The sequence below is a fragment of the Cryptomeria japonica genome, chromosome 2 (genome assembly GCF_030272615.1).
Source record: "Cryptomeria japonica chromosome 2, Sugi_1.0, whole genome shotgun sequence".
NCBI lineage: Eukaryota > Viridiplantae > Streptophyta > Pinopsida > Cupressales > Cupressaceae > Cryptomeria > Cryptomeria japonica.
Genome location: NC_081406.1, coordinates 294,703,802 through 294,728,400, shown reverse-complemented (window position 1 = coordinate 294,728,400; position 24,599 = coordinate 294,703,802). Strand labels below are relative to the sequence as shown.

Sequence of the window (24,599 nt, the reverse complement as noted above, 5' to 3'; positions counted from 1 at the left end):
AATTCTTAGACTTGAAACTAATTGCATGACAACGAGCCAGAATAAATCTTACCTTATGATCATAAATTACCATACCTGCCCCTGCCGGGGCCAAGGTTCCCACGAGAAGCACCATCAAAATTCAATTTAAAGTGCCCTTGCGGAGCTGGTTTCCAACAAGTAAAATTTCTCTTACTTATAGCATTAGTCTTATTTAAAATAGATCCATGAGAAGGTAAGACTGATAACATTCTCCAAACTCGAGTTACCCTACCATCCCAATGAGAAAAAGAGGTAAGGGTTTCCAAATTCTTATAGATAAAAGACAAAGCAACTTGAGAGATGGAAGATTCAATCCTCAATAAAACCTCAGCCAAGGAAGAACTTGTTTGTTTAAAAACCCTATTATTACACTATAACCAAATATTCCAAATCACAATAGATGGAGAAATAATCCAAAGACATGCATAGAAAGATGAGGCAAACAGGAGAGGTCAGGCTCTAAAGTGGGAAAGGAGATCCTTACCAATAACAAAGGATAGATTAAGCTTTTCAAACAACCACTGCCAACAAGCATAGGCAAAATCACAGTGAAGAAACAAGTGTGCAGAAGATTCTAAATTTTTATTACAAAAGACACAAGAAAATACTGCAGTAATACCCAACCTGTCCAACCTCATCCCTGTAAGGACCCTCTCCTGCACTGCTAACCAAGAAAAGCACCAGCCTTTGGGAGGCAAGCCATATGCCAAAACAGCTTGTATGGCCAAGTAGATAAATCTTTAGCAACCAAGAGAGAATTATAGTCATCCTTAACTGTGTACTTACCAGAGATATTCCTTGTCCAAATAAGCTCATCGTCAGCATCAAAAAGAATTATTACTCTCTCCGCCAACATCTTTTCATATTCCAATTTCACATTTTGATCAATATCTAAAAACTCAATTGATTTCCATTTTGCCACCTTAAGATTCCCACTATACTCAATTTCAAAATAATCAGCCACAAAGACACCCCAAAGTGAAGAAAGAGTGGAATTTAAAGGAGACCAATCCCTCGAGTTCACCAGAGGGGGATGTCCATTCCAAACTTCCTCCCAAAACCTGACCTTTCTACCATTATGTACAATCCATGAGAGATGAGGCAAAATCACTGATCTACATTTACATAGAAACTTCCAAATAGCTGAACCAGACGGTAAATTAGAAACTTGAAAAACATATTCTCTTGGTCTGTTATTTAAATATTTAGCAAACATAATTTGTGCCCAAAAGGAGAATGGTCTCTCATACAATTTCCAAACCAACTTAGCACCTAAGGCTAAATTCTGACTTTCCAGACTCCTAATGCCTGTGCCCCCAAGGTTTTTAGGCAAACAAACTTTATCCCATGCTACCAGAGGGAGTTTCTTCTTACCATCTTTATTATTACTCCAAAGGAAGGACCTAAGAGTATCTTGCAAACTAACAAGAGCCGCTTTCAGAGACTGCAAAACAGACATGAGATAAATAGGAACAGAATTTAGGACAGACTTAATAAGAACAATCTTACCAACCAAAGATAACCATCTATGATTCCAGGATAGGATCCTTCTAGAGATAGCTGAAATGATCTTATCCCAAAACTACACTCTATCCTGCTTAATGAAGAAAGGTATACCAAGATAAGAACAAGGAAGATTTCCAGATGCAAATCCCAAAAAAATCTTCAATCTATCCTGAACCAATTGTGAAGCATGAAGGAAAAAAATCTTTGACTTATCAACATTAACTCTCTGACCAGAAAAAGATGCATAATTCTGTATTATCCCCTTTATCACTCTTGCCTCACCCAAAGAGGCCTGACCAAATAACAAGGTATTATCTGCAAACATGCAATGCGAAATGCTTTGTGGAACATTCTGAATCCTAATTCCTTTCCAAAGCCCTCCCAGCTTAGCGGCTCTTATAGCCCAACTGAACGTTTCAGCTAGAAGAATGAACAAGAAAGAAGACAGGGGATCCCCCTGCCTCAAACCCCTAGAAGAGGAGAAAAAACCACAAGGAGAGCCATTAATTAGAATCGAGAACCTTGCAGAAGAAATACAAGCACGAATCCATTTGACCCATGCCTTGGAAAAGCCCAATTTAAGTAGAACAACACACAATGCCCCCCATTCTACTCTATCATATGCTTTCATCATATCTAATTTGAGGATCATGGTCGGGATTCTCTAAGTAGAAATAGAATGCAGAACCTCATGTGCCACTATAGCTCCCTCTGTCGTCTCCCTTCCTAGAACAAAACCACCTTGTTCTAAAGAAATGATCTTAGGTAGAATTTTAGCCAACCTTAAAGAAATAGCCTTGGTAAAAATCTTGTACAAAGTATTACATAAAGCAATAGGGCAAAAATCAGCAAATCTCTTGGTAACCTCTTTTTTAGGAATAATTGCAATCATTGTATTATTAAGCTCTTTCAAAACAGACCTATTCCTTCTAGCTTCCTCAAGGGCCAATAAAACATCATTTCCCACAAAATCCCAACATTTCTGAAAAAATAAAGGAGTAAAGCCATCCGGTCCTGGAGCCTTATCAAGGTTCATTGCAAAAACAACATTCTTAACTTCATCCAAAGAAAAAGGAGACATCAACATTTTATTATCTTCCGAAGATACCAAAGAAGGAATATTAGAAGAAATGTTATTATGAAGATCTCCATGCTTCGAAGACAATAGTGACTTAAAAAACCTAACTACCTCTGAAGCAATATCCTCCTGTTCTGTTAAAAGTCTGCCATTTGGACATTCAATACAAGATATCCTATTTTTACTTCTCTTAATTTTTGTTGAAGAGTGAAAAAATTTTGTATTTCTATCACCATCTGAAAGCCAGATCTCCCTCGATTTATGTCTCCAATAGATTTCTTCTCTGGACAAAACTCTTCAAGCTCTACTTTTAGCAATTTTAGCTCATCAAAAACAAGAGGCACCATACCATGTTGAATCACATGTGAATTAAGACATTCAATCATATCTTGAATCCTCCGTTTTTCCTGAAAGATGTTCTTAAAATGCAAGATATTCCATTCTCTAATATTAAATTTCAAAAATCTCAACTTCTTAGCAATTTGAAACATTCAGGATCCAGAGCAATAAGGAGCAGAACTCCACCATTTTTTGAGCAAAGGCAAAAAGGAAGAATCTCTAAACCACATAGGTTCAAATTTAAAAGGTGACTTAAAAGGAGCTTTATCTTCCAAAATTGATAGGGAAATTGGAAAATGATCTGACCCCGAAACTGGAAGAATAGAGGAAAAAAATTTGAACTCTGAATCAATCCAAACATCTGATAACAAAAACCGGTCTAACTTTTCCACAATCTGAGAAAAATCTCTTCACATATTTGTCCATGTGAAAATCCCATTCTGAAACTGACAATCAAAAAGACCCATGTCCTTAATGAACATCCCAAAGTCTTCCATAATTTTTTTATTAGGAAGAATACCTCCTTTCTTTTCTCCCAAGTTAGTGATAGCATTAAAATCCCCCCCAGAGATTATAAAGGGACCATGCCTTAAAGGGGAGGAAATTCTCTTAAAATCTCCCCATAATTTAGTCTTCCTTTGAATACCAGAAGGAGCATAAATATTAAAAAGCCAAAACTTAACCTTCGAAAGCTTGCTTTTAACTAAGGCCAACAACCAGTTTATAGTAGAAGCAACTAGCTCAACCTCAATGTTATAGTTATTCCAAAGCAATGCCAAACCCCCTGACGCACCACAAGCTGGAGAGGAGAGGAATTCCCACTTTCTCCAAGAAGAAAATCCCAAATCAGCAGACTCCTTTGACAATTTTATCTCTTGCAACATGAAAATATCACACTTAACTAAGTCCATCTGGGACTTAATCAAGCGCCTCTTGTTAGGGGCATTTAAGCCCCTAACATTCCAAGATATAATTCTCATTTCTCTCGAGGGGAGACCGAGGCTCCCCTCATTCCTTTAGACGGAGAAGACTTTCCTTCTCCAAAACTACTTTGAAGATTACGCTTCACAACCCCCGACCTAGTCATAGGAGGACTGATAATAGACCTCTTACTCCTCTTACCCTTAGGAGTACCACTTCCTTTCATAGCGTCACCAAGAGAAATCGAATGCTTCCCTTTCCCAACACCAGGAGAAAGAGACAAAGTCTGTTGAATCCCAGCATCAATTCCAATTGAGTCTTTCGATTCTTTGGAGGCCTACCCCTACCAGGAGAAACCATAGATGAAGCCCTAATTAGAGTAGTTTGAATAATTGGTAAACTCTTACTTGACTTAGGAGAAGTCATGGCTAAATTATCTATGATGCCCACTTCTGATAAGGCCAAAACCTCAAAAGGGTTAGCAGATGCAGAAATAGGAAGGGTCGATTTAATTCCCCCCAAGTCATTCTCAATGGAACAGATAACCCTATTCATAATGTCCTCATCCATCTGATGCTCATGATCTTTAAAAAGATCATTTACTTGGTGAACCAGATTTTCATCTGGCACAATAACAGGAATGTCCCCCAACTGAATATTATTTCCTAAGGCGGCGTTATTATCCACATCCACATCAACATGCTACGAAGAATTAGACACCAATTCTTTGACTTGTTGAGCAAGGATAGCATCATCAGGAAACCCTAGAGAAGAAACCCCAACATTAGACTCCGAAACAACCCCATCATTCTTCGCAAAAATCTGACCAATCCCCTGACAACTTTCTAAGTATTCTTTTGACTTCACAGGACAAACAGGATTCCCACCACCATCATTTAGTGACTTATCCAAGGAATTCGAGGTAGTGAGATTTGGAAGCAAATCATCCACATTGTTGTCCCCCGAAACCACAATATTCTGGTAAGCTACTGTCTTATCCTTACTTGTTAATAACTCTACAGACTCTCGATCATGAGACACAACATAAACCTCTTGCTTCCCAACATCCCTCATAGCATGGTTAACCTCAAAAGTAGCGGGAGGTTTCCCAGTGGAACCATTAACTAATAGTTTATCCAGAAATGGATTATCGTTACTACCCAAGCAATGTTCTGCCTAATCCAGAATAGAGGATTTCAAAAAATCCATAAGAAAAGGAGCATCCAATTGCAAGGAAGTTTTACCAAAGTCTTTCTCCAACTTATTAATTGGTTGTTTCCAGATACCCTCATGAGATTTAATGATACAGGTCTGAGGGCAAACATTATTAGGGTTAGTCAGGACACATTTTTACCAAAACCTCCCCCTCCGCAAAATCAAATCTTGATGATAAGAAAGAACCACAAGTATTACCAATATGTTCCAAGACCTCTGGGTCCATAAATTCAAACGGTAATTTGGGCAAGCCAAACCAGTTTGGAACTAATTTAAAGCTTGACCAAGCAAGGACATAAAATGGTTTCCAAGCCGAAACAAACACTAAATTTTTACCAAACCAGTAATGTGAAGATTTTAAAACTTCATCCCTAACAGAAGAAGAGTTGAAAACAATAATAAATGCATTTGCAGAGAGTAATTGAAAATAACACATCTCAGACCACTTTTTTTGCAATTATGATGAAATTTAGATAAACTAGTTGCATCCCCCCATATTTCCCTAGAAATAGCATGTGTATGCAAACAACGAGCTTTCAAATCCACAACAAAATCAAGTAAATCAATGCATGGAACAGGAGCCCATACCTGTGAAGACCCACCTCCTAAATCAGAGCCGGTTTGATTTTCACTTACCTTATCGTCTTTTTCCCTTACCTTATCCCCCCTTTGATGTGATGAAGATAACTCAAGCGGGTTACTGTTAGACTGTTTGTCCATCATCTTTTCAGCAGCGTTCTACCGAGAAACCCTAATTGCCTCATTTATAGATGAAAACTTCACAACTTTCGCATAGGACGGTTTTCCTCCCAGCTCTGTAGATCGTTTACCCGAAAGCCCCTTTAAATGATTTGGGATAAACTTTTGCCGTAGGCCCTGACCAAAATGCCTACGATCCAAAAATCGTTGATGCCCTTCACCAGATATGTCCATACTCCGCCAATTTCTACTGCTTGGACCTCTAAAAAAGCACCGAAAATAATTGGAGACTGGTTTGAAATTTTGTAAGTCTGCCCTCAACCAATTCTGCGCCGCCATATCTACCCATTTGCCCTTCATGAAGACCAGGTGTGGGACATGCGGCAGATCATCCCAGCCCACTCGCCAATAACCCTAGTTTCGCCCATACTTTTGTGGAACACAACTTGAATTTTGTATCAGATTACCAGGGCTGCATCTGGATAACAATACCAGGGGTCCATCAGATTAAATACATTGTCATGCGAATTAAACGAGTCATGAGCTATGCGAATGTCCTTCTCTTCACTGCTATAGTGAAAATGAAAATGAAAATGAAAATGCCCCTCTGGCTTATTCCCCCCAATCTAAATCTGACAGTCCTCGGTCATAAATTTACAGTAAAATTTGAATGCGTATGTAATTATCTCAGTCACGAACTTTCTTCTTTGAAGCGCAACTACAGTGCAGTGCATGACGAGCAGAGCAGAGTCAATCCGTGCAATCACTGCATGAAGCCACTGGAATCCATCCAAAACCTGTCGTTCCCCCGCATTGATTTCTGGTGCCACGAAGCCACCAACACATGCAGGCGCTTCTCTTGGCCCTAAACGGGCAATTGCTCACTAAGTTCACCAGTTTTCCGTTTATTGCTAAGAATACGCACCTGGAAGAAGAAACCCAAAAAAAATCGCCGAATCCGCAGTCAGAAACCGAATTTTTGCAAATGAAACAATTATTATTATTAATTAATATATATATATTAATTAACCCCAAATAACATTCATAGCCAACTCAATACCTCCTTGTTGTAAGTTGACAGAACATATAAAAGAATAAATATATTCACTCATAATACAATGCCTTTGGCCTCCTGATGAATCAGAAGAATAATGAGAGTGACTTCAAAACATACCCGGTACCTAGCATTATCATTATGATAGGGAATCTTGACCAAATATAAGTATAGTCGGCATTGCAAAGCCATTGGGGAAATACAGAATCATTATTTAGAAAGCTCAATGAAGAATAATGAATGGAATGGTGCGATACTATCCATATAATTATTGGAAAGGGTTGACAGTAGCTAATTGAATATTAAGACATTCGACAGCGATTGGAATGTTATTGAGTTATCGATAGACAAGTTAGAAGAAGCCTAAATGATGATAGAATGGTTGCCAAACATCATAGTTCGATGGCAACATCAATGAAGAAGGGAACAAATATTGGCTAAGGTATTGTATAGACAATTTGCATAGATCGATGTCCGAACTAATACAATCCCAGCTAGAAAACGGGTGACAATTAATATCTATATTTGGGGAAGTAAAATATCATCTAAGACAATAACGAATAGGTGCATGTATGAGCCCAATTAGGATTAAGGCAGCGATTAAGAGAATTATGGAATGATACAAGTATAAATGGACATATGACGTGTCTTTCACGAAGTGTCATATCATTCCACAAATAAGAAATAAAAGGCATTCACAATCCCTCAACGGAGGGGGGGGAGTATATAATAGGAGATATTGGTATTTATAAGGGGGGAAATATACAGCAGTTTGATTCAATTCTGTAGTTGTGGTATTGGTTCCCCACATAATGATTACTTTTTATATCGGTATACTACTGACTAGTAACGTAATGCGGTTTATGATTGTTTAATAGAGCATAATGAATGTGACTTTAATCTGTTCATTGCTGATACGCATTATAATATTGCTTATGACTGTCTAATATATAAATGTATAGGATACGTGACACAATATAGGATGTTCTATATATGCTCTGTCTGATTATTATAACCAGACATTGTTGGGCAAATGGGGGAGATAGATAGGAATAGAAAAAAGATCGTTCCAGAGCAAATCAGAACCGTTATAAAGTTACAGGCAGTAACATCCTTGTTCTCGGCAGTAGGCATAGGGGATGTGTTTAATAAAGACTGCTTAATATATATAGATCGATAATGTTTGTATATAGAATTTAATAATAATAATATTAACATAAACTACAATATGTAATACTAATATAAAGGTATTCAAGCTTAATTTCACATATTGTGGCAGACCAGATCTGACACGTCAGATTTGTCTACCACTACACCTACTATTGGAATAATGATTGGTGTTTAGTAATTGGGCAGTGTTAGTAATTTATATTATAGGGAATATAATCTGTTTTTATGTATTTCTATAATATATATACATATAAGGGTTGTTCAGTCAAATAATATTTTATAAAGAACTACTCTGTAGTAAAACTTATAGTGTAATACTATCTGAATATATATATATATATATATATATATATATATATATAAACAGTAATTTAAATGAACAAGTAAATGTGAGATTATAAATCTGATTGAATTATCAGTTCAATATTAGGAAGAAGATTATGTAATCACTGATTGAATTCCGGTTAAGATGGTTTTGTCTCCTAATCAATGTAGTTTAAGTCATAAGTATGTTGAGATGGATTAATTATGGTTAAAACAGGCCTAAACCTAGTAGTGGACATTAAATTTAGTAAGTTTAGAAAGTTGTTTTTAATGTTTCTTGCTTTTTCAGCAAAAGGCAATAAATTGCAAAGGTAGAAGGTTATCAAAGTAGTTTCAAGATTCATCATGTGAAAATGGAATTTAGAAAAATAAAAGGCAATACAAAATGGAATTTTATCAAAGTCTGTGTTTGAAAGTGATAAATGGAATGAATTTGAAGAAAATTCAAACTTTAGTTAATCAATCTACTTGGCATTAAGTTATAAAATTTCACTTTTTGACATAAAGTGGAGAAAGTTTCGTCAACAACCAAATTTGCTAATTTTCATTTCTTATTATTAAGTTCTAAAAGTTCCACTTTTTGACATCAAGTGGAGAAAGATCCATCAAGTGCTAGCTTTGCCAATTTTCATTTTTGGGTGTCAATGAATAAAAGTTCCACCATTTGGTGTCAAATAGAGAAAGCTCCATTGAGTGCCAACTTTGCCATTTTTCATTTCTTGCTGTCAAGTTATAAAAGTTCCACTATTTCCATCATGTAGAAAGTTCCACCAAGTGCTAACTTTGCCAATTTCCATTTCTTGGTATAATTGTCAAAAGATTCAACTTTTTCATAAGTTGAGAAAGTTCATTGGTGAGAATAGGAGTTCTTCAAAGTTCATGCTCTAGCCTCTGAGCTCAAAATCAAATAGATCAAGTTTTATTATGTATTTTATTTTTACGTGAATCCCCAAAGAACAATTTGTATAGTGTTGAAATCAACAAGCTTGTTTTTGTTTTAGATTTTAGAGTAAATTTTATTAGGGAGCTTCCCCTACAAATTTGAAGAGAGATTTCTCTAATCTACTATTGTATTTTGTGTTGTGACAAAAGTGACAAATTAAAACACCGAAGCTTGAAAAGGAAAATACTAGAAAAGCAATGACATAGAATAGCGTAGATCCTTGATGTGTGCACTGGTAAGATGAACAGAAAAGCAAGTACAATGAATATCTTATTCATTGGAAGGTAAGAAGCCAAAACAGTATACATGGTTTTCTGAATAAAAAGTAAGCAAACTTGGCCAACCAAAACAGACATCTATGTTAACTTCATTTGAGAATTCCAAGCTCATAATTTCATTTTCCTAGGGATTTTGGTATAGAGGTATCCTAAGGAAAATTACTTCCCACATTATACTCTGGGTAGCTATTGTGTTTTGGGTTTATAATGTGTGTATTGAACATTGGTTTGTAGTCTGAATGTGTGTAGGACCCTGGGCAATCTACTTATTGCAAAGACCATTGGTTGTCCTCAGTGTCACTGAGGCACAGAGGTTGAAGTAGAATCTTTTCTAAGAAAAGACAAAGGGAATCCCCACAAAACTGCACAATGCCACATGTTACCATGCAAGCTTGGGAAATCCATGTAGGCTCAAGTTTTCTCATTGAAGAATGGATGTGTTAAGTAATTCTCTAGCCAACAAGTGGAAAACGACAAACTATTTTGTTAGTTATCTCAAACTATTCAGAATGATCAAAAGTGTTCAAGTGGTATTAAAGAGATATATAAATACTAGGGTATCTGCAGAACCGCCAAATGGAAGTTGGAGCATTAGTTACAAGCATGTGGTGTAGCAGATGCCTTTTAGTTTCTGCACCTGTAAGGAAGATCAAGAGTTATCAAATCAGCATAAAAAATGGAAATTACTTTTTGTAGAGGGTGGAAGTCTAAGTTGAAGTTCAGTGCAAGAAGCTGAAGTTGGAGTTGGAGCTGAGAGTGAACAGAGTGGTTCATGGGCATAGATGGTCTTGTAAAAGGGGATAGACTGTTACACAAAAAGTTCTACAAGCAGGTTGAATATTTGTTGTGCTAGGTTGCATCGGCTAGTTGAGTTCTGTACAATTCTGGAGTAGCCCATAGGATGTGCAAATCTTTTGCAAATAATTTAGAACCTAGAGTCTTCCTTTCTTCTTCTGCTTTTATTTTGTAACTTGGATCATTAGTTGTATTAAAAAGGAAGCAATGAATTAAGGCTCTGAATAAAGTCAATAATGAAGTTAGCAAAAATCACGTGCTTGACAGATTGGCAATGGTTCTAAAAAGTTGTAGCTGTCAACATCCTTTTAGAAGGTATTATGCCAAAATTACAAAAACTTTCAAAACTAAGCCTCTTGCTTGGTATCTGAGTGAATCATAATCTACCAGTATCATTTTCTGTATAACAATTGGTGGGTATAATCAAAGTTCTTGTCAAACTGTTTCTTTCTTTTATAGTATTTATGCATTGTATGAGAAATGCATGAGAGAAAATGCAAGGGAGGGAATAAAAACATTGTGTAAAGAATATGTATGTGCAGGAAAACCACATAATAGATGGATTTGATCCTAGTGAGAGATATCCATACAAAGACATCCCAACTTTTCAAAGCAGAGGGTAATTTGAAAGACAGTTGCAAATATACTAATGATGGAAAATAAAAATATACTATATTGATGTATTTTAAAATACACTTATGGTGGAAAATAAAAATATACTATATCGATGTATTTTACAAATACACCAATGATGGAAATGAACATATACTATATTGATGTATTACTTAGTGTTTAAATGAATCCAATAATTCAAAAATTACAATTTGAAGTTGGCATGCATACCCATTGAAAGTCTTAAAACTCTAAGGCCTGAAGTATGACTATATTGTTGCAAGAGAACAGCTGTTTTTTTTTATTAAGTTTTATTTAATAATCTGCAGGCCTAACTTCTAATTCATGCATCATGATCAATCACATTCAACAATGGACAAATACTCCAATTTTCTTTCCTATATCCTTTGTCTAGGAAATATAAGTGCTTACTAGGATGGAGATTTAGCTGAAGCATATTACACGATGAAGGATAAAAGAAGCTACAATAATGGTGTTCTAAGAACAAGATCCATTTTTACCAAAGTCAGGGCCAAATGACTTATATTAGTGATATGTTGTAGACATTGACTGTATTCTGTGTGAAAAACTCTGTCCTTTCTTAACAATGAAGAGGAAAAGTTAAAATATATCATGTGTATTACTCAGTATTCTAACACTCAAATAACATGTATGTCAACAGTAAAATTTTGTTAAACTCAATCCATGAGTAATGAGCACAAAAGTATATAAAAAATTAATGATATTAAAATTTAAGAGTTTTTTACTAATAGTTCTTTACAGACCTGAGCTTCATGATACAAGCTGGCATATAAGGCTGCATAGAAGCATTCGTGCTCTCTACCATTTGAAAACTCAGCAGTAAGCTGTAAATGAGGGTGTTAATCAAATCTGATCATGTGTAACAAATAGAAAGAACTCATGAAACAAGTTACACCAAGACATTTTTTAATTCCACTTAAGTTCTAAAATAAAGATAAACTTTGAAATAGTAAATAGAAGTATCTGGTATTGTGATGTTGTCCAATTACAGTTCTAGGAAAATAATTAATTCATGACCATTTCATCTCTGTGGAAAGTTTCTCTTGCAATTCAGTTACAGTCCTATTGCCTATGCATGATCAGATAGTTATCAGCTAGCTGTCCAATTAGTAGTTAGCACCCGCTTTCCAGTATTTAGAAATAACTAAATTATAATGACAGCAAAGATGACTTGATTGTAGTATATGGCACAGGCAAACGTCAGTACCTGTGACCAAAAGTACATCCAGGTGGACAGTATAGGCTCCTTAGATATAACAATATTGGGTCATACCACATAGGACCAATAATGACATAGGAAACAGAATTACGTCATTTCAAAGAATGAGAAATGGTTAAATCCACAAGGATTCTAGAAAATATGCAGGTCCAGTGGTAAGCGTCAAACTGCATAAAGTAAAGATGCAAATGGTGCCTGCTGCACTAAGTAGCAAGCCACACTGCAACTTAGCACAACTGGAAGGATTGTTACTACAACCTATCTACTATCAATATATGACTATATAAATATGATTTCTTAAGAAAGGAAAATCAACTGTGGGCTAGATGTTCAAAGGATAACATGAGCATTAAACATTTGGGAAAGAATTACTCTCCTTATATGGCATGTATGGTTTGATTATCTGCAGTGGGATGCATAGGTGGAAGAATTCTAGGAATTTTGATAGGTAGGATAACAAAGGTAGTGATAGAAGAACTTCTTATGAAGCTAAAATCAGATCATAGCCCGATTTATCCAATGTTATCTTGGTTGAAAAGTAATTAGCATATATTAAAGAGAAGTCCATTCATCAATCCTTGCCAAAGGGAAAAATTCTTATAACCTAAAAAAACTCTTGTATATTCATGGAAGCCCTAAAGAAAAGAATTCAAAAGGAGGACCAGAGAATATGGGGTTTCAAAAGCCATGAGTTAACAAGCATAATCCAAGAGGCACTTGAAAGATATAAAAGCGCAAAACATAGGAAGAAACCAAATTATTTTCTGGCAAATGCTTGATTCAATAAGGAATGAAAGGCTGCAGGCAAAGCTCCCAAAGAACCAAGTCAAGAAGAGATGAACAAAAAATTGTACAAGAAGATTGTAAAAGAAATACATGAATACAAGGAGAGGACAATTAATTTATGTATGGAAGAATAACCCAATACTCATTCGGAAGGAACTGCAACAAAGAAAACAGCACGTAGAGAATAAAATGAAAGCTACCCAAATGGCTTGCATATCCAAAGCAACTCTATGAGCACAAATCATAGGCAAAGGCACCTCCCATAGTCAACATGGCAACAAATTTATTTACTTTGCAAGAGGTTAAGGAAAGTATTAAGAAGATGATCTCAGGGAAGGCTTGTGACATGGTTTAGTTATAGCTAGAATACTTAAAATGCAGAAAGAACACCCTAGCCCCTCTATCAAGAAAATTTTCAATAGTATCATTCAACACAGGTTTCTTAGTGACTAGACAATTAGCCTAGCAATACCTCTTTTTAAAAGTAGCGATATAAACAATCTCTCCAATTATTGGACCATCATGATCAATCCTTCGCTTGTAAACTTGTTATGAAGCATGATAGAGAACAAGATCAGCAAGTAGAAGAAAAGGACGAGAGAAAATCGGCAAGTAGGTTTCAGACCAAAACAGTCAACTATAGATCATGGCATTACTTTGAGGCATATCATTGAAAAAGTTTGGAATGGAAAAAAGGAAGCTTATTGTTGTTTTGTTGACTTCATACACCCTGAAATACTAAATTCTGGTGTAGAATGAACTATGAAGGATTTTGATATCCCCAAGCATTATAGAGGGGCTGTTCATAGGCTTTATGAGGAAGTTGAAGTAAAAAAATAGAACTCAGGCAAGCCTCTGAAAAAGTTTTAGGAGTGACATAGGTATCCAACAAGGGTGTCCTCTTTCAACTAGTGGTGTTTCTATCTCAACTATCCTATATCCTAAGGCATCAATTGAAATGGAAGATAAGGTTCTAGGTTCCTTCTTAGGCATTGGTGCCTCTATAATCATCATTATGCTAGATAAGTCTTTTGATACTCACTTGACTACTAGTTGTCTATTTTGAATATTAATGTCCAACCACATACACACCAAGGAGGTTGATTTATATAGCATTTGTTGTGGAGAAAATGAAGGAATTTGTTGTATTTATTGTGAAGGAGAAGAGGGCATTTTCTTTTCTGTAATGTCCCCTACTATATATAAGCCTGTGAGTCTTTGAGCTTATACTACTTCCCATTGTTTTAAGTAGAAAAGAATAAGATATTCCAATCTTTGAGCTGTTATAATTTGTTCTTGATAGCATTAGTATAGAAAAGGGTAGATAGGACTTCATATAATCAAGACTTTGAGCTTGATATTGCTGTCCCGTCTCTAAGGAAGTGACGGAAGTCTTTGAGAATTCAGGAAACTTCATTTCATTTCTCTCATTTCATTTAAAAAGTTGTTACTACTGTTTTATGTTAAATTGCTATCACTTTAATGTGAAGAGAAAAGGATATTGACTTTCTTGAAAGAAGAAGAAAGACTGCTGTCTCATCCCATTTTATTTTTAAATTTGTAGTTAGATAGGGGGAGCCTTTCCTTAATTAGGGGATTTTTACTCACACACTATGGTTGAAACCACAATTTTGTATATTTCCCCAAGTGTACAAAATTTTGAACCAACACAATCTTTGAAAGAACCAATCAACTCTATAAATAGAAGAAGGAAAAACGTTGGAACCCTTCTTGCTTCAAAAAAAACTCGGATTCAAACTCCTTGCACAATAAATGGCATAAGAAGAGGAAGAAAAAGCGTACTAAGCACATTTAACCTCCATAGTTGAGAGAATGAAGGAAACACGTCTAGCCAAGAGAATCAAAACGTGGCAATACATGTAGTAAAAACACCCAGCAAAGAGGTAAAAAACGTGACAATACATGTTGAATACGGCCAGCAAATGAGGGAAAAAAATCTTCCCATGCCTCTAGCATTCAACGCCTAACACCAAACAAATCGGATTCAAGGGAGCAAATCTACAAAAATCGGGTTCATGAAGCCATTTGTGCAGGTCGGGTTCTTCACTTGCCAATACAAGTAGCAAATGCTTGCAAAAAAAGATGTAAACAGGTTTTAGAAACCCCTTTACAAGTTTTAAATGACTTCACTTTTCTCATCACCTAGACAAATTCAGATTTTAGAGGAAGAAAAGCAAAAAGTCATAACAACATAACAACTTGTAATAGGGAAATAAAATCCCTTTTACAAGTTAGAAATGAATAAAAACTTGCAATAGGGAAATAAAATTCCTTTTACAAGTAAGACACAAGACATAAAATCACTTTAAAAACTTAAAAAGACTTGTATTAGGGAAATAAAACCCCTATTACAACTTAAAAGCACAAAGTAGGAATTTTTATGAGAACTTACAAGTTCTCATTAAACTTGTAATTTTAAATTCACTTGCAATTTGTCCAAAAAGTCCCTACAAACAACTTAAAAGACAAAAAGGGAAATGGAAAATAAAAAGCAAGTTACAAGTTACAAGGTTGAAATAAAGTGCACTTGTAATTTCTAGAAAAAAACCCTACAACACTAAAACATAAAGAAAACTCTAAACTTGCAAAGGAAAGAAAATTTTCCACTTGCAGTCCTGAAAATAAACCCTGATTTTGAAGGAAAGACATAGCAAACGAACTCGAAACGCGATGAAATTTGAAACGCGGATTGAAGATGAACCGAAGATCAATCTAGTTTCACCAAAAGAAAAATTTTGCCTCAAGAAGCATACCTTAGAGTAAAAATTTTCATTTTTTAACAAAAATTTTAAAGGGGTTGTCTAATTTTGAGAATACAAAAATACGAACAACACACATGTGCGTGAAAAACACATCAACAAGGCTCCCAATCAATCTGCACTGATCATGTTATTTCCCTCTTCGACTGATTCACTACTCAACCAAATCCAACCCCAAAACAACCATCGTCGCTTGTTAAATAGAGAGGCATGAGGATTGGTTGGCTAACAGCTACCAAAATGGCATTGACACCTGACTACCACCACAACGTTATAACCGATAGTCCCTAATGTGCAACCGTCGATCGGTATTCAAAACTTAGAATTCTAAAGTGAAAACATCTTCCTGCCGCAATTAAGATAGGATCAAAAACAGGGGCCAACTTCCACAAACCTACGACAGGAAGAGGAAAGGAAAACTAAAAAGAAACTAATGCCTAACTAAGAAAATGAAACATCAAACAAACAAAAAAACCGGGGAAAGGAGTAAATGCCTCTACATCGATTTTCAAGAGGACTTTCATTCTCAAAAAAAATTGGAGATGAACACGGGTTCTCTCTGAAGTAGAAACAAATATCATAACATGTCTAACCTCAAAAATGAGATCCCAACCTCCTTTTATAACAATGTGGAAAGGAAAAATAATAATGAAATATTAATTTCTCTTTTTTCTCCACAAACTCATTTTTTTTAAATAAATAATAATTTTATGTGCAAAAAGCTCCCCTTACACCTAGGCATTCTCCTAGAGGCACAACTTAAATACCTTCTAATATAAATTATTAAATAATTATACTTAGCTGCCTTTTTAATATTGTCTCCTTATGACAACTTAATTATATTTTAATAATTTAATAAATCACCCATATTTCGGAAAGCATCAAAATGAGACAAATATGAAATTTTGATCATACCAATATGTCACTAAGGACTTATGACAATAAATTGAAGCAACTTGGCAACTACCTAAAAATAGCATGCTTCACCAAGAAGTTTGGAGAGCTCCCAAAAGGTCATAATTGCATTCTAAGAGCATCATGAAACTCACCAAGACCATATGAACTCACTACCATGAACAGAACCACTACTTGACTAACCTGTTCTCTCCAAGAAAGTTGGAGTTCTCCCTTACCCACTAATTTGCCAATAGGAAAACTTGAAAAATAGACTAACTGTTCACAAACTAATTATGCTTAATAAGGAGACATTACAATGCTCATGCAAAAATTGTTATTTTTAGTGGGGGCCTATTTCAATAACGGCTATTTCTAGTGTTTTATTTTCAACTGAAGGATGAGGATCTACTTTCAAACCACTTTAGATAGTTTTATTTTATTAGTTGTTTTATAACAAATTTGTTTTAAATTTCCTTTCTCTCCATTTTTTCTATAGCTTTAGGAAAAGTTACTAAAAATACATTTGTTTTTGGAATATTTAGTTCTTAGTCTCAAATACTTATAAGAATACTCATTGTAACTTATAAATAAGCATCTTGAGAACTAAACATTAAAAATCATAGTTGATGCTATGCCTATGCTATTCAAAATATTGTTTAAGTTGATCATTCTGTGTTCTCTTTTATTGTGTTGACACTTTCATCAAATAAATTTAAAGAAGACTGTACCAAGAAAAGTTTCATATCCATGATCTATCTATCTGAGTTGTGGTTTTGAATGCAGCTTAGCTCTTAATTTTTTAACATCCTAGATTGTATTATTTTAATCTTTGTTTGCATTAAATAGCTGGTCCCCATTCTAAATACCCTAAGAGTGTACTTCTTGCGTTTACATTAGTAGTTTTCCCTCAATATCCAGATGTCTTAGTTACAAGGCATAGTTGTTAACAGTCCAGTGCGTGTATTCAACACAAAAACATAGGCACTTACACATTTTTTTAATGCAAAACTACCTCAATGAATCTTTTACATTTTACATATTTGTATATTTTTTCTATATTTTTAGTCTAGGCTTAGTTTAGCTTACTTTTAAGTATAGTTAGATCATAGGGAGCTTCCCCTTCTAATTTGAAGAAAGGTTCAGCCTCACACACTGTTCCATTTGGTGTTGTCTTGGAAAAGACAAATTAAAATGCCACCAAGTATTGCTCGATTAGATCTAAATAATTAAATTCCATGTACACTTCTGGTTTGCCAATTCATTCCCAATCTGAAGTAATACTGCTATGATATAAACCATTTCGAATTTATCTTTAACATTTATGATTTGACTGTTGACATGGAATTATCAGTGTTCAACTACGGTTTAAATTTTCCATTTAATTTTGTGAATATATATAGTCCATCACCCTATTGTTGCCAAAATATGGGAAATTTTTTTGTCATCCCCAAAACTCCATCTGCACATTCCGCTGTCCTAGAAACTTGCATTAACATGATCTTGACTCTTAAGACAGGTTACTGGGTAATACTACTTTAACCAAGTACCCATTAAATAATCTACATCAACATTTGTGAGTCAAAATTATGTGTACATGGGTGAGAGAGACGGTAGCTTGTCTTTATCAGACTGGTAATTAACTAAAAGTCTTAAATGTGCCTACAAGGAACATCCCTAAGCATGCCGCTTCTCAGGAAAGAGGAAAAGTATATGATGAGGATAAATCCATGAAAAGCAATGTCATGTATTAGTCACACAAATAAGTGTTCTTTAGCTGATGTTGGCCCTAATATTTGTTCTTCTTGTGACATGAGGAATACCCAAGTACTTTATGGTTCCATCGCTTGTAGGTTTACTATTTTAACTCGTTACTCAGATAGCATTGATGTTCATGTATGACATATTAAAGCTAGGCTTTGCACATACAAGTTCCATTTGCATGTCTTCTTATATGGTTTAGTTTGGTACATAATTTAGTGCATCATGGGACTTAGAAAAAGGCTTACATGGAGAAAGAAATTTCCTGCTAGAGGTCATACATGTTATTTAAAAAAAATCATTTCAAGTGACCACAGAAATATGGCATGTGGATGGAGCCATTTGCGTAACATTGCTGCTTAGGGTGACAATAACAAATATGGCATTAACCATTGAGGTAAGTTCTTGGAAGTTTTCTAGCTGACATATTTCTTTCCTTGATAGGATGGTTTAGCAACCATATCAACTGAACAGTTGCACGTCCCTTGAACCTGGTTTTAGGAATTACCTTAGCACTCTAACAATTTCTTCCAGATATAGTGATTTTTGGTTGGATAAATCAACTCAGTAACATGGTATAGGTTTTGACCAATGTCCCCAATGCCTTCCCCTTAAACGGTATGGCACAAACATCTGTACTTGAGGACTCAGCTTTCATTGAAGTGAAGAACTAAAAAAGTGCAGGAACAGATCCTATTGAAAGAGATGAAGCTTCTATAGAAAACCTTGAATGATATGGAACAAGAGATTAGCATCTTGAGCAAATCTGGTGGGTATTCCTCAATGAAATAAGAGAAGAGTTGAGGCAAGCTTGAATTGCGTAGTTGTTGTAAGAGGAGAGAATACAACAATTTTATATTTGTGCTTTCTATTCTCAAGGAAGGAAAATAGCATCCCTGTTTCCCCGTTAGTATGAAAATCCTAGCTTCAAAAAAATTGCTATTTTACATTCATAAATCAATCAATGCAATCTCAGCTTGATAGGAATATTCATTTGATTGCATCTTTTGTGCATGTATGGCATTACAACAGCTATAATACATGCCAAAATAAGGATACTTCTCCTTTTAGTTATGAGTATATTACCAGGTTACAATCAAGCCATCTCAAATACAATCAGCTATACATGTCAAAACCTATAAAGATGATATTTGAAAATAGTAAACTACTCAGCAATTGGCATTTGAAGCACACCTCATCTGGGTTACCACCATTTTTAAACATCTCGTATGCTTTTCTCATGACAGGTCTTGGGTCTGGACCAACCTGCAAACAGCAATTAAGTTTCTGTTAAATTTTCCAATGCAAAACATTATACAAAATATGCCAAAGAAACACATTTACAATCTCAAAGCAGATAAATGAATTCATTATTCAATTTCATCTCCATCAAACCATATTGTTAGGACTTGTCAAACACACCATTTTTTATACCAAATGGTGCATAATTAATTACATGAAGAATGGAGTTGATACTTAAATAGAGACACGTAACCACATATAGCATTTATTTAATTAAAATTCTAACTAGCATGTTGTCAGTTATCTTTCCTGTAACCTTTTTAAGGTGCCTAAAGCATAGTAATATTTTTTCGGGGGCATAGCCCCCAAACCCTCACTTTTAGCCCATGAGGAACACAAGTGTGTTTCCCCACACCCCTTCTAGGTTTTTCTCACATCTAACACCTTGCGCAGCTTATCATTGCAACCCTTCAAACCCATTAGCATCCCCACTACCTAAAGCCCACTAGTTAGTGGGACCTACCTTAGATGCCTACGTAGGAGGGATGCAGGCTCCTTTGAGCCATAGACATCTAGTTATTGTTTTGATATTTGTTTGGAACGTTTAATGTCATGGATTTCATATTCCATGAGTTTTGTATACAATTGACAATATTTATATATCTAAGTGTGTTATTTCCTTCGACTATAATTTACGTTTATAATTATGTGATCGATGTATACTTGTCTATGTAATCAAATTAGCTTTTACTTGATGATGTTATAGTGTCTTTAAGGTTTATTTAATAAAGAGTGCATGAAACAAGTTTTAAATCCTTAAAAATCTCCAAATTTCTTGAGTTTTTCACTTGCCAAGTCTTTGTCAAGTCTGCGTTGAGTCTTGAGTCCCAAGTCGAGTCACCCTTGCCAAGTCTCATTTCTATGGAGCAATGTTGGCTAGGGTTTTTGGATGAAAACCTATCAAATGAAAGTTCCAACAAGCATCCAACCAAGAATAACATGAATATTGACGATCAAATGTTCATGCCCAAAATAATGGCTAAGAAATCATGATGGTCCAAAGGCCATAAGCTCCAACCACTACATTGAATGAAACATAGCCATTCACCACCATGGACGTTGCAAGTACAATCTACCTTATAAAATATTGACATTGTTTGCTTAGAAGGGAAAATTCTCCTTCAAAGAGTTGGAGCTTCAAAACAAGCTATTAATGATGGTTAAATCATGCAAAGAGGTAGGTGAGGTGAATAAAACAGAAAGGCAAGAGTCAAAGTTCAGAGGTCAGACATATTTCATGACTCTTACTACTGGTCAGAGATCAGAGTTTGGGTGGAAGGCATGATGGTAAGTGAAAGTTTGAAATTTAGACAAAATGCTTATACACAAAAACTTAGAACCTTTTATACGTAGAGAACAATGAGACCAAAGGGATTGGAATAGATTAGATTCAGCTCGTCAAAAAGAAATGGAATGAACATTCAATTTTGTGACATGAATTTACTGAAGAGGGGACATTACACATGACCAATGTTAGTCCCCTGAAAAATAGTTAGCATAAATTTCAAGAGATGCATTTTGAATACATATGGCATACCAAAGATGAAAAACTCTTACTCGACAATAAATTTTTTGGCCCGAAATTTTTTAAAAATTGGGACTTGGCTAAAACCGGCAATAAATCGGCAGATTTATTGAACATTTGACAAATTTCTTGTGACTTTAATATATTAATAGAAAAGAAATTAAATAACAAATCTACTTGGTTTAAAACATAAAATTAAAGATTTTAAATTTTATTTTTGTTTAAATAATAAATATATTAAATCAAATATTTGAAATATTATTTTTATTTTGATATATTTAATAAAAACAAAATAAATAATAGAACTACGTGATTTAAAACATAAAATTAAAAAATATTAATTTTTATTTTTAAAAATTAAAATAAAAAGTGTGCTCTTTTCTTTAATCTGCGATCGTATCGCTTATTTTGTTTCTGAGAAAAAGCTTTGAAAACATTTTTTAAATATACTTTAAAAAAAAAAAAAAACTATGCCCTTTGCCCATATGAATATAGGGCGATTTTTGACGAATTTTTAGATGAGTTTTGAAGTTCGCCAAATTTCGAACTCAATAGCTGAAATTTGGCGAACCCTATAACATAGTAGTCGGGTGTGTACAATGTGCATTTTCTCCCGCACGTTTAGGGTTTCATTAAAAAACGAAATCGCTTTTTAAAACACAATTTTCTGCCATTTTGCTCGCAATTTTATTGCGATTTTCCCTCTTAAAATAGCGTGTTTTTAACCTAAAAATCAGCAGCGATTTTTTCGCAGATTAAATTGTTTCAACTTTTGACTCCCAATAAATAGTGATTCAGATGATTTATTGATGATTTTTTCATCCTTGTAGGCATGCTAGTACAATCTACTATTAGTTTAAGAAATTGTTCAAGTTAGAAAATTCAATCAAAAGTTAGTGTTTGATAACTTTTTCCTTCTGATTTTACTTACAATTCCTATGTTTTGACTACTATAGCCAGGACTATATTTCTTGAAAAGTGTAAAAGCCATCAGCTGGACGAATAGCATACTACAGATGACAAATCTATTAAACAGTCTCTTTATCTCTTTAATCATCCAAGGATAAGAAACAATATCAGATGTAATTAAATGATACACACACATTGACATCAGGTGAACCGTGATATATTAGCTTAAGTATACTACCAACAGTATGTATGTAATGCTGACTCCCAAATTTGGGAACCTAACTGAACCTTGCACTACCACTATTTATCTAACATAGTGCAATTCCTTATGCTTAATGAAGAACCATCTAAAAAAAACATCCCCAAAAATAATCATTAGCTGACTAGATAAACAATTTCACCTCTGGATAAACTATAATCTTAGATTTTTAAATCTAGTAACTATGACTAGATTATTGTTATAATCTTATTGCTTTGGGATACAGATGGGAATAAAACTCTCGTTATGATTAGATTTATATTCATGTTATTCTTTCAAGTCAGTTTCACAGTTGTTCTCTATGTCAAAAATGCACCACAAGTTCTTTTGAGAAATGTTATTTTCTCATAATTTTGCAGGAACAAATTAGTGCACATTCATACATCACAAATACCAACAGAATCAAGCTACCTCAAGAAAACGTCTCCGTGCTTCATCAACTCCATATAATTGAGCTTCACAGAGGAAACACCAAATTGATTCTTCAGTATCATTGGGATTAGCTGCAACATCATCTCTAAACTGCTTTGCTCCTTCTTCATACCTGAACAAACAAAAAGGATAATAAGCACAAGTAATAGAAGAAAATTGATTGACCCAGCAGTAAATTAAAATCAGAATATTTTAATTACAGTTGAAAATTTAGCACAACCTGTTCAGGTAGTATAAGGACAGTCCTCGCTGCCAGAGATCTAGCAAAAACCAAGCAATAAATAAGTATTATACAAATTTAATTCAAACGAAAATCTATTACAACCAAAGGATATTCTAGCAGACTGTAATGTTCAGATGAGACTTAATAACAAGACATCAGGTTTCCACGTTTTAACCATTCTCAATTATTCTCAAAAGAACAAATTTTGGAATTTCAAAATACAATTCCCATTCACAACAAGTCTCTATGTTAGATGAGTTTATGTTAGAACTAATCAGTTCAACAGTGAATCTAGTGAAACAGTAAGAACCAAAATAAATTAATTAACAGCAAATTGATTAGAAAATTTGTTCGTCTATGCACATTATCAGGAATCTCTATAAGAAATACATGTGCAACAGAGCTCACAATTACTCTGCTTTGTCCTTTTAAATTTGATCTTGCAGGATAGGAGAAAATGTTTGAACAAATAAGAACACTATTTGCTATCTTCCCTTCCCCTATGAATTCCAAAAGATCGTATGCAAGACCCTGTCGTGCTTAAGCTGTATATTTTTCTATGGGAAAACAATACTCAACACAAATACTCATTGCTTGATGCAAAAGAATAGGTACAATAACTTCTTGGGTTTGATTCCTAGATGAATTAATTTAGAGATTTTTAATTCTAATTGCACTGATTAATGGCTTAGGAACATAAAATATAATTAAATTTTCAAAATAGATCTAAGGTAAAATATTCTTTGATAAGATAGATGGCTAGTTACTTTAATAAGGGCTCAAACTTTCAGTCAAGAACATATGGAATAACAAAAATAAGCAACACAATCCTCTGTGAATTGAAACTAAGTTTACTCTACAAAAATTCTCAAAAATATGTTAGCTTTCAACTCAAATGAAATGTATAACAAATTTTCCAAAAAAAAATTGAGGGTGGTTATTATAGTGGTATTAGAGCTAGAGATCTCTACCAGATTGTTCCTTTAATCCTATTGTGCAACTGCGTCTTTCTCCATGAATGATAGAGAATTGAGACATTACATTAGAGTGCAAAAAAAGACAATTCATCTAAACTCACAACACCCAATTGAAGACACCTTTCTCATAGGTTCCAATAGCACGTTAGAGTTCTCATGATAGTAACAATTCATTTGAAAACATGGCAGAAAGAGATAAGGGACCAGCCCATTCAGATAGTCCAGATTCCAAAGAAACGAGGAAGTTTGATGCTATGTCGGATTTAATGTCACAGATGTTAGCTAAGATGAATCGGAGTATACCCTAAGCCTCCCAGTTAAAAATGGTGAGAATAGTTCCTCTAAAACCAACAATCAGCAAAGTGGTAGTGGTCACACAGTAAAAGAGGCTTTTGGGTTTGTTCCAAGACATCTCCAACCCACATTTCCACGTAGGGAGGAGGTTCAAGTTGTACCAGAGGCTCAAATTCCATGACAAATGAAGTGAGGACCAATTATGCAAAATATGCCACTCTTCCTAAAGAGTTACACGATA

At 34.7% G+C, this 24,599-nt stretch overlaps 1 protein-coding gene across 2 annotated transcripts in view; it reads right to left on the bottom strand.

Annotated features, from left to right (window-relative positions):
• LOC131032593 (uncharacterized) overlaps positions 1 to 24,599 on the bottom strand; it is a 159,594-nt gene that overhangs the window by 109,336 nt on the left and 25,659 nt on the right. For both annotated transcript variants that reach the window (XM_057963612.2, XM_057963611.2), the window contains exons 3-6: positions 23,085 to 23,124; positions 22,844 to 22,976; positions 19,632 to 19,703; positions 11,741 to 11,821 (exon numbers count right to left, since the gene is read on the bottom strand). In XM_057963612.2, the coding sequence (XP_057819595.2) occupies positions 11,741 to 11,821; positions 19,632 to 19,703; positions 22,844 to 22,976; positions 23,085 to 23,124 (326 nt within the window). The remainder of the gene's footprint in view (positions 1 to 11,740; positions 11,822 to 19,631; positions 19,704 to 22,843; positions 22,977 to 23,084; positions 23,125 to 24,599) is intronic.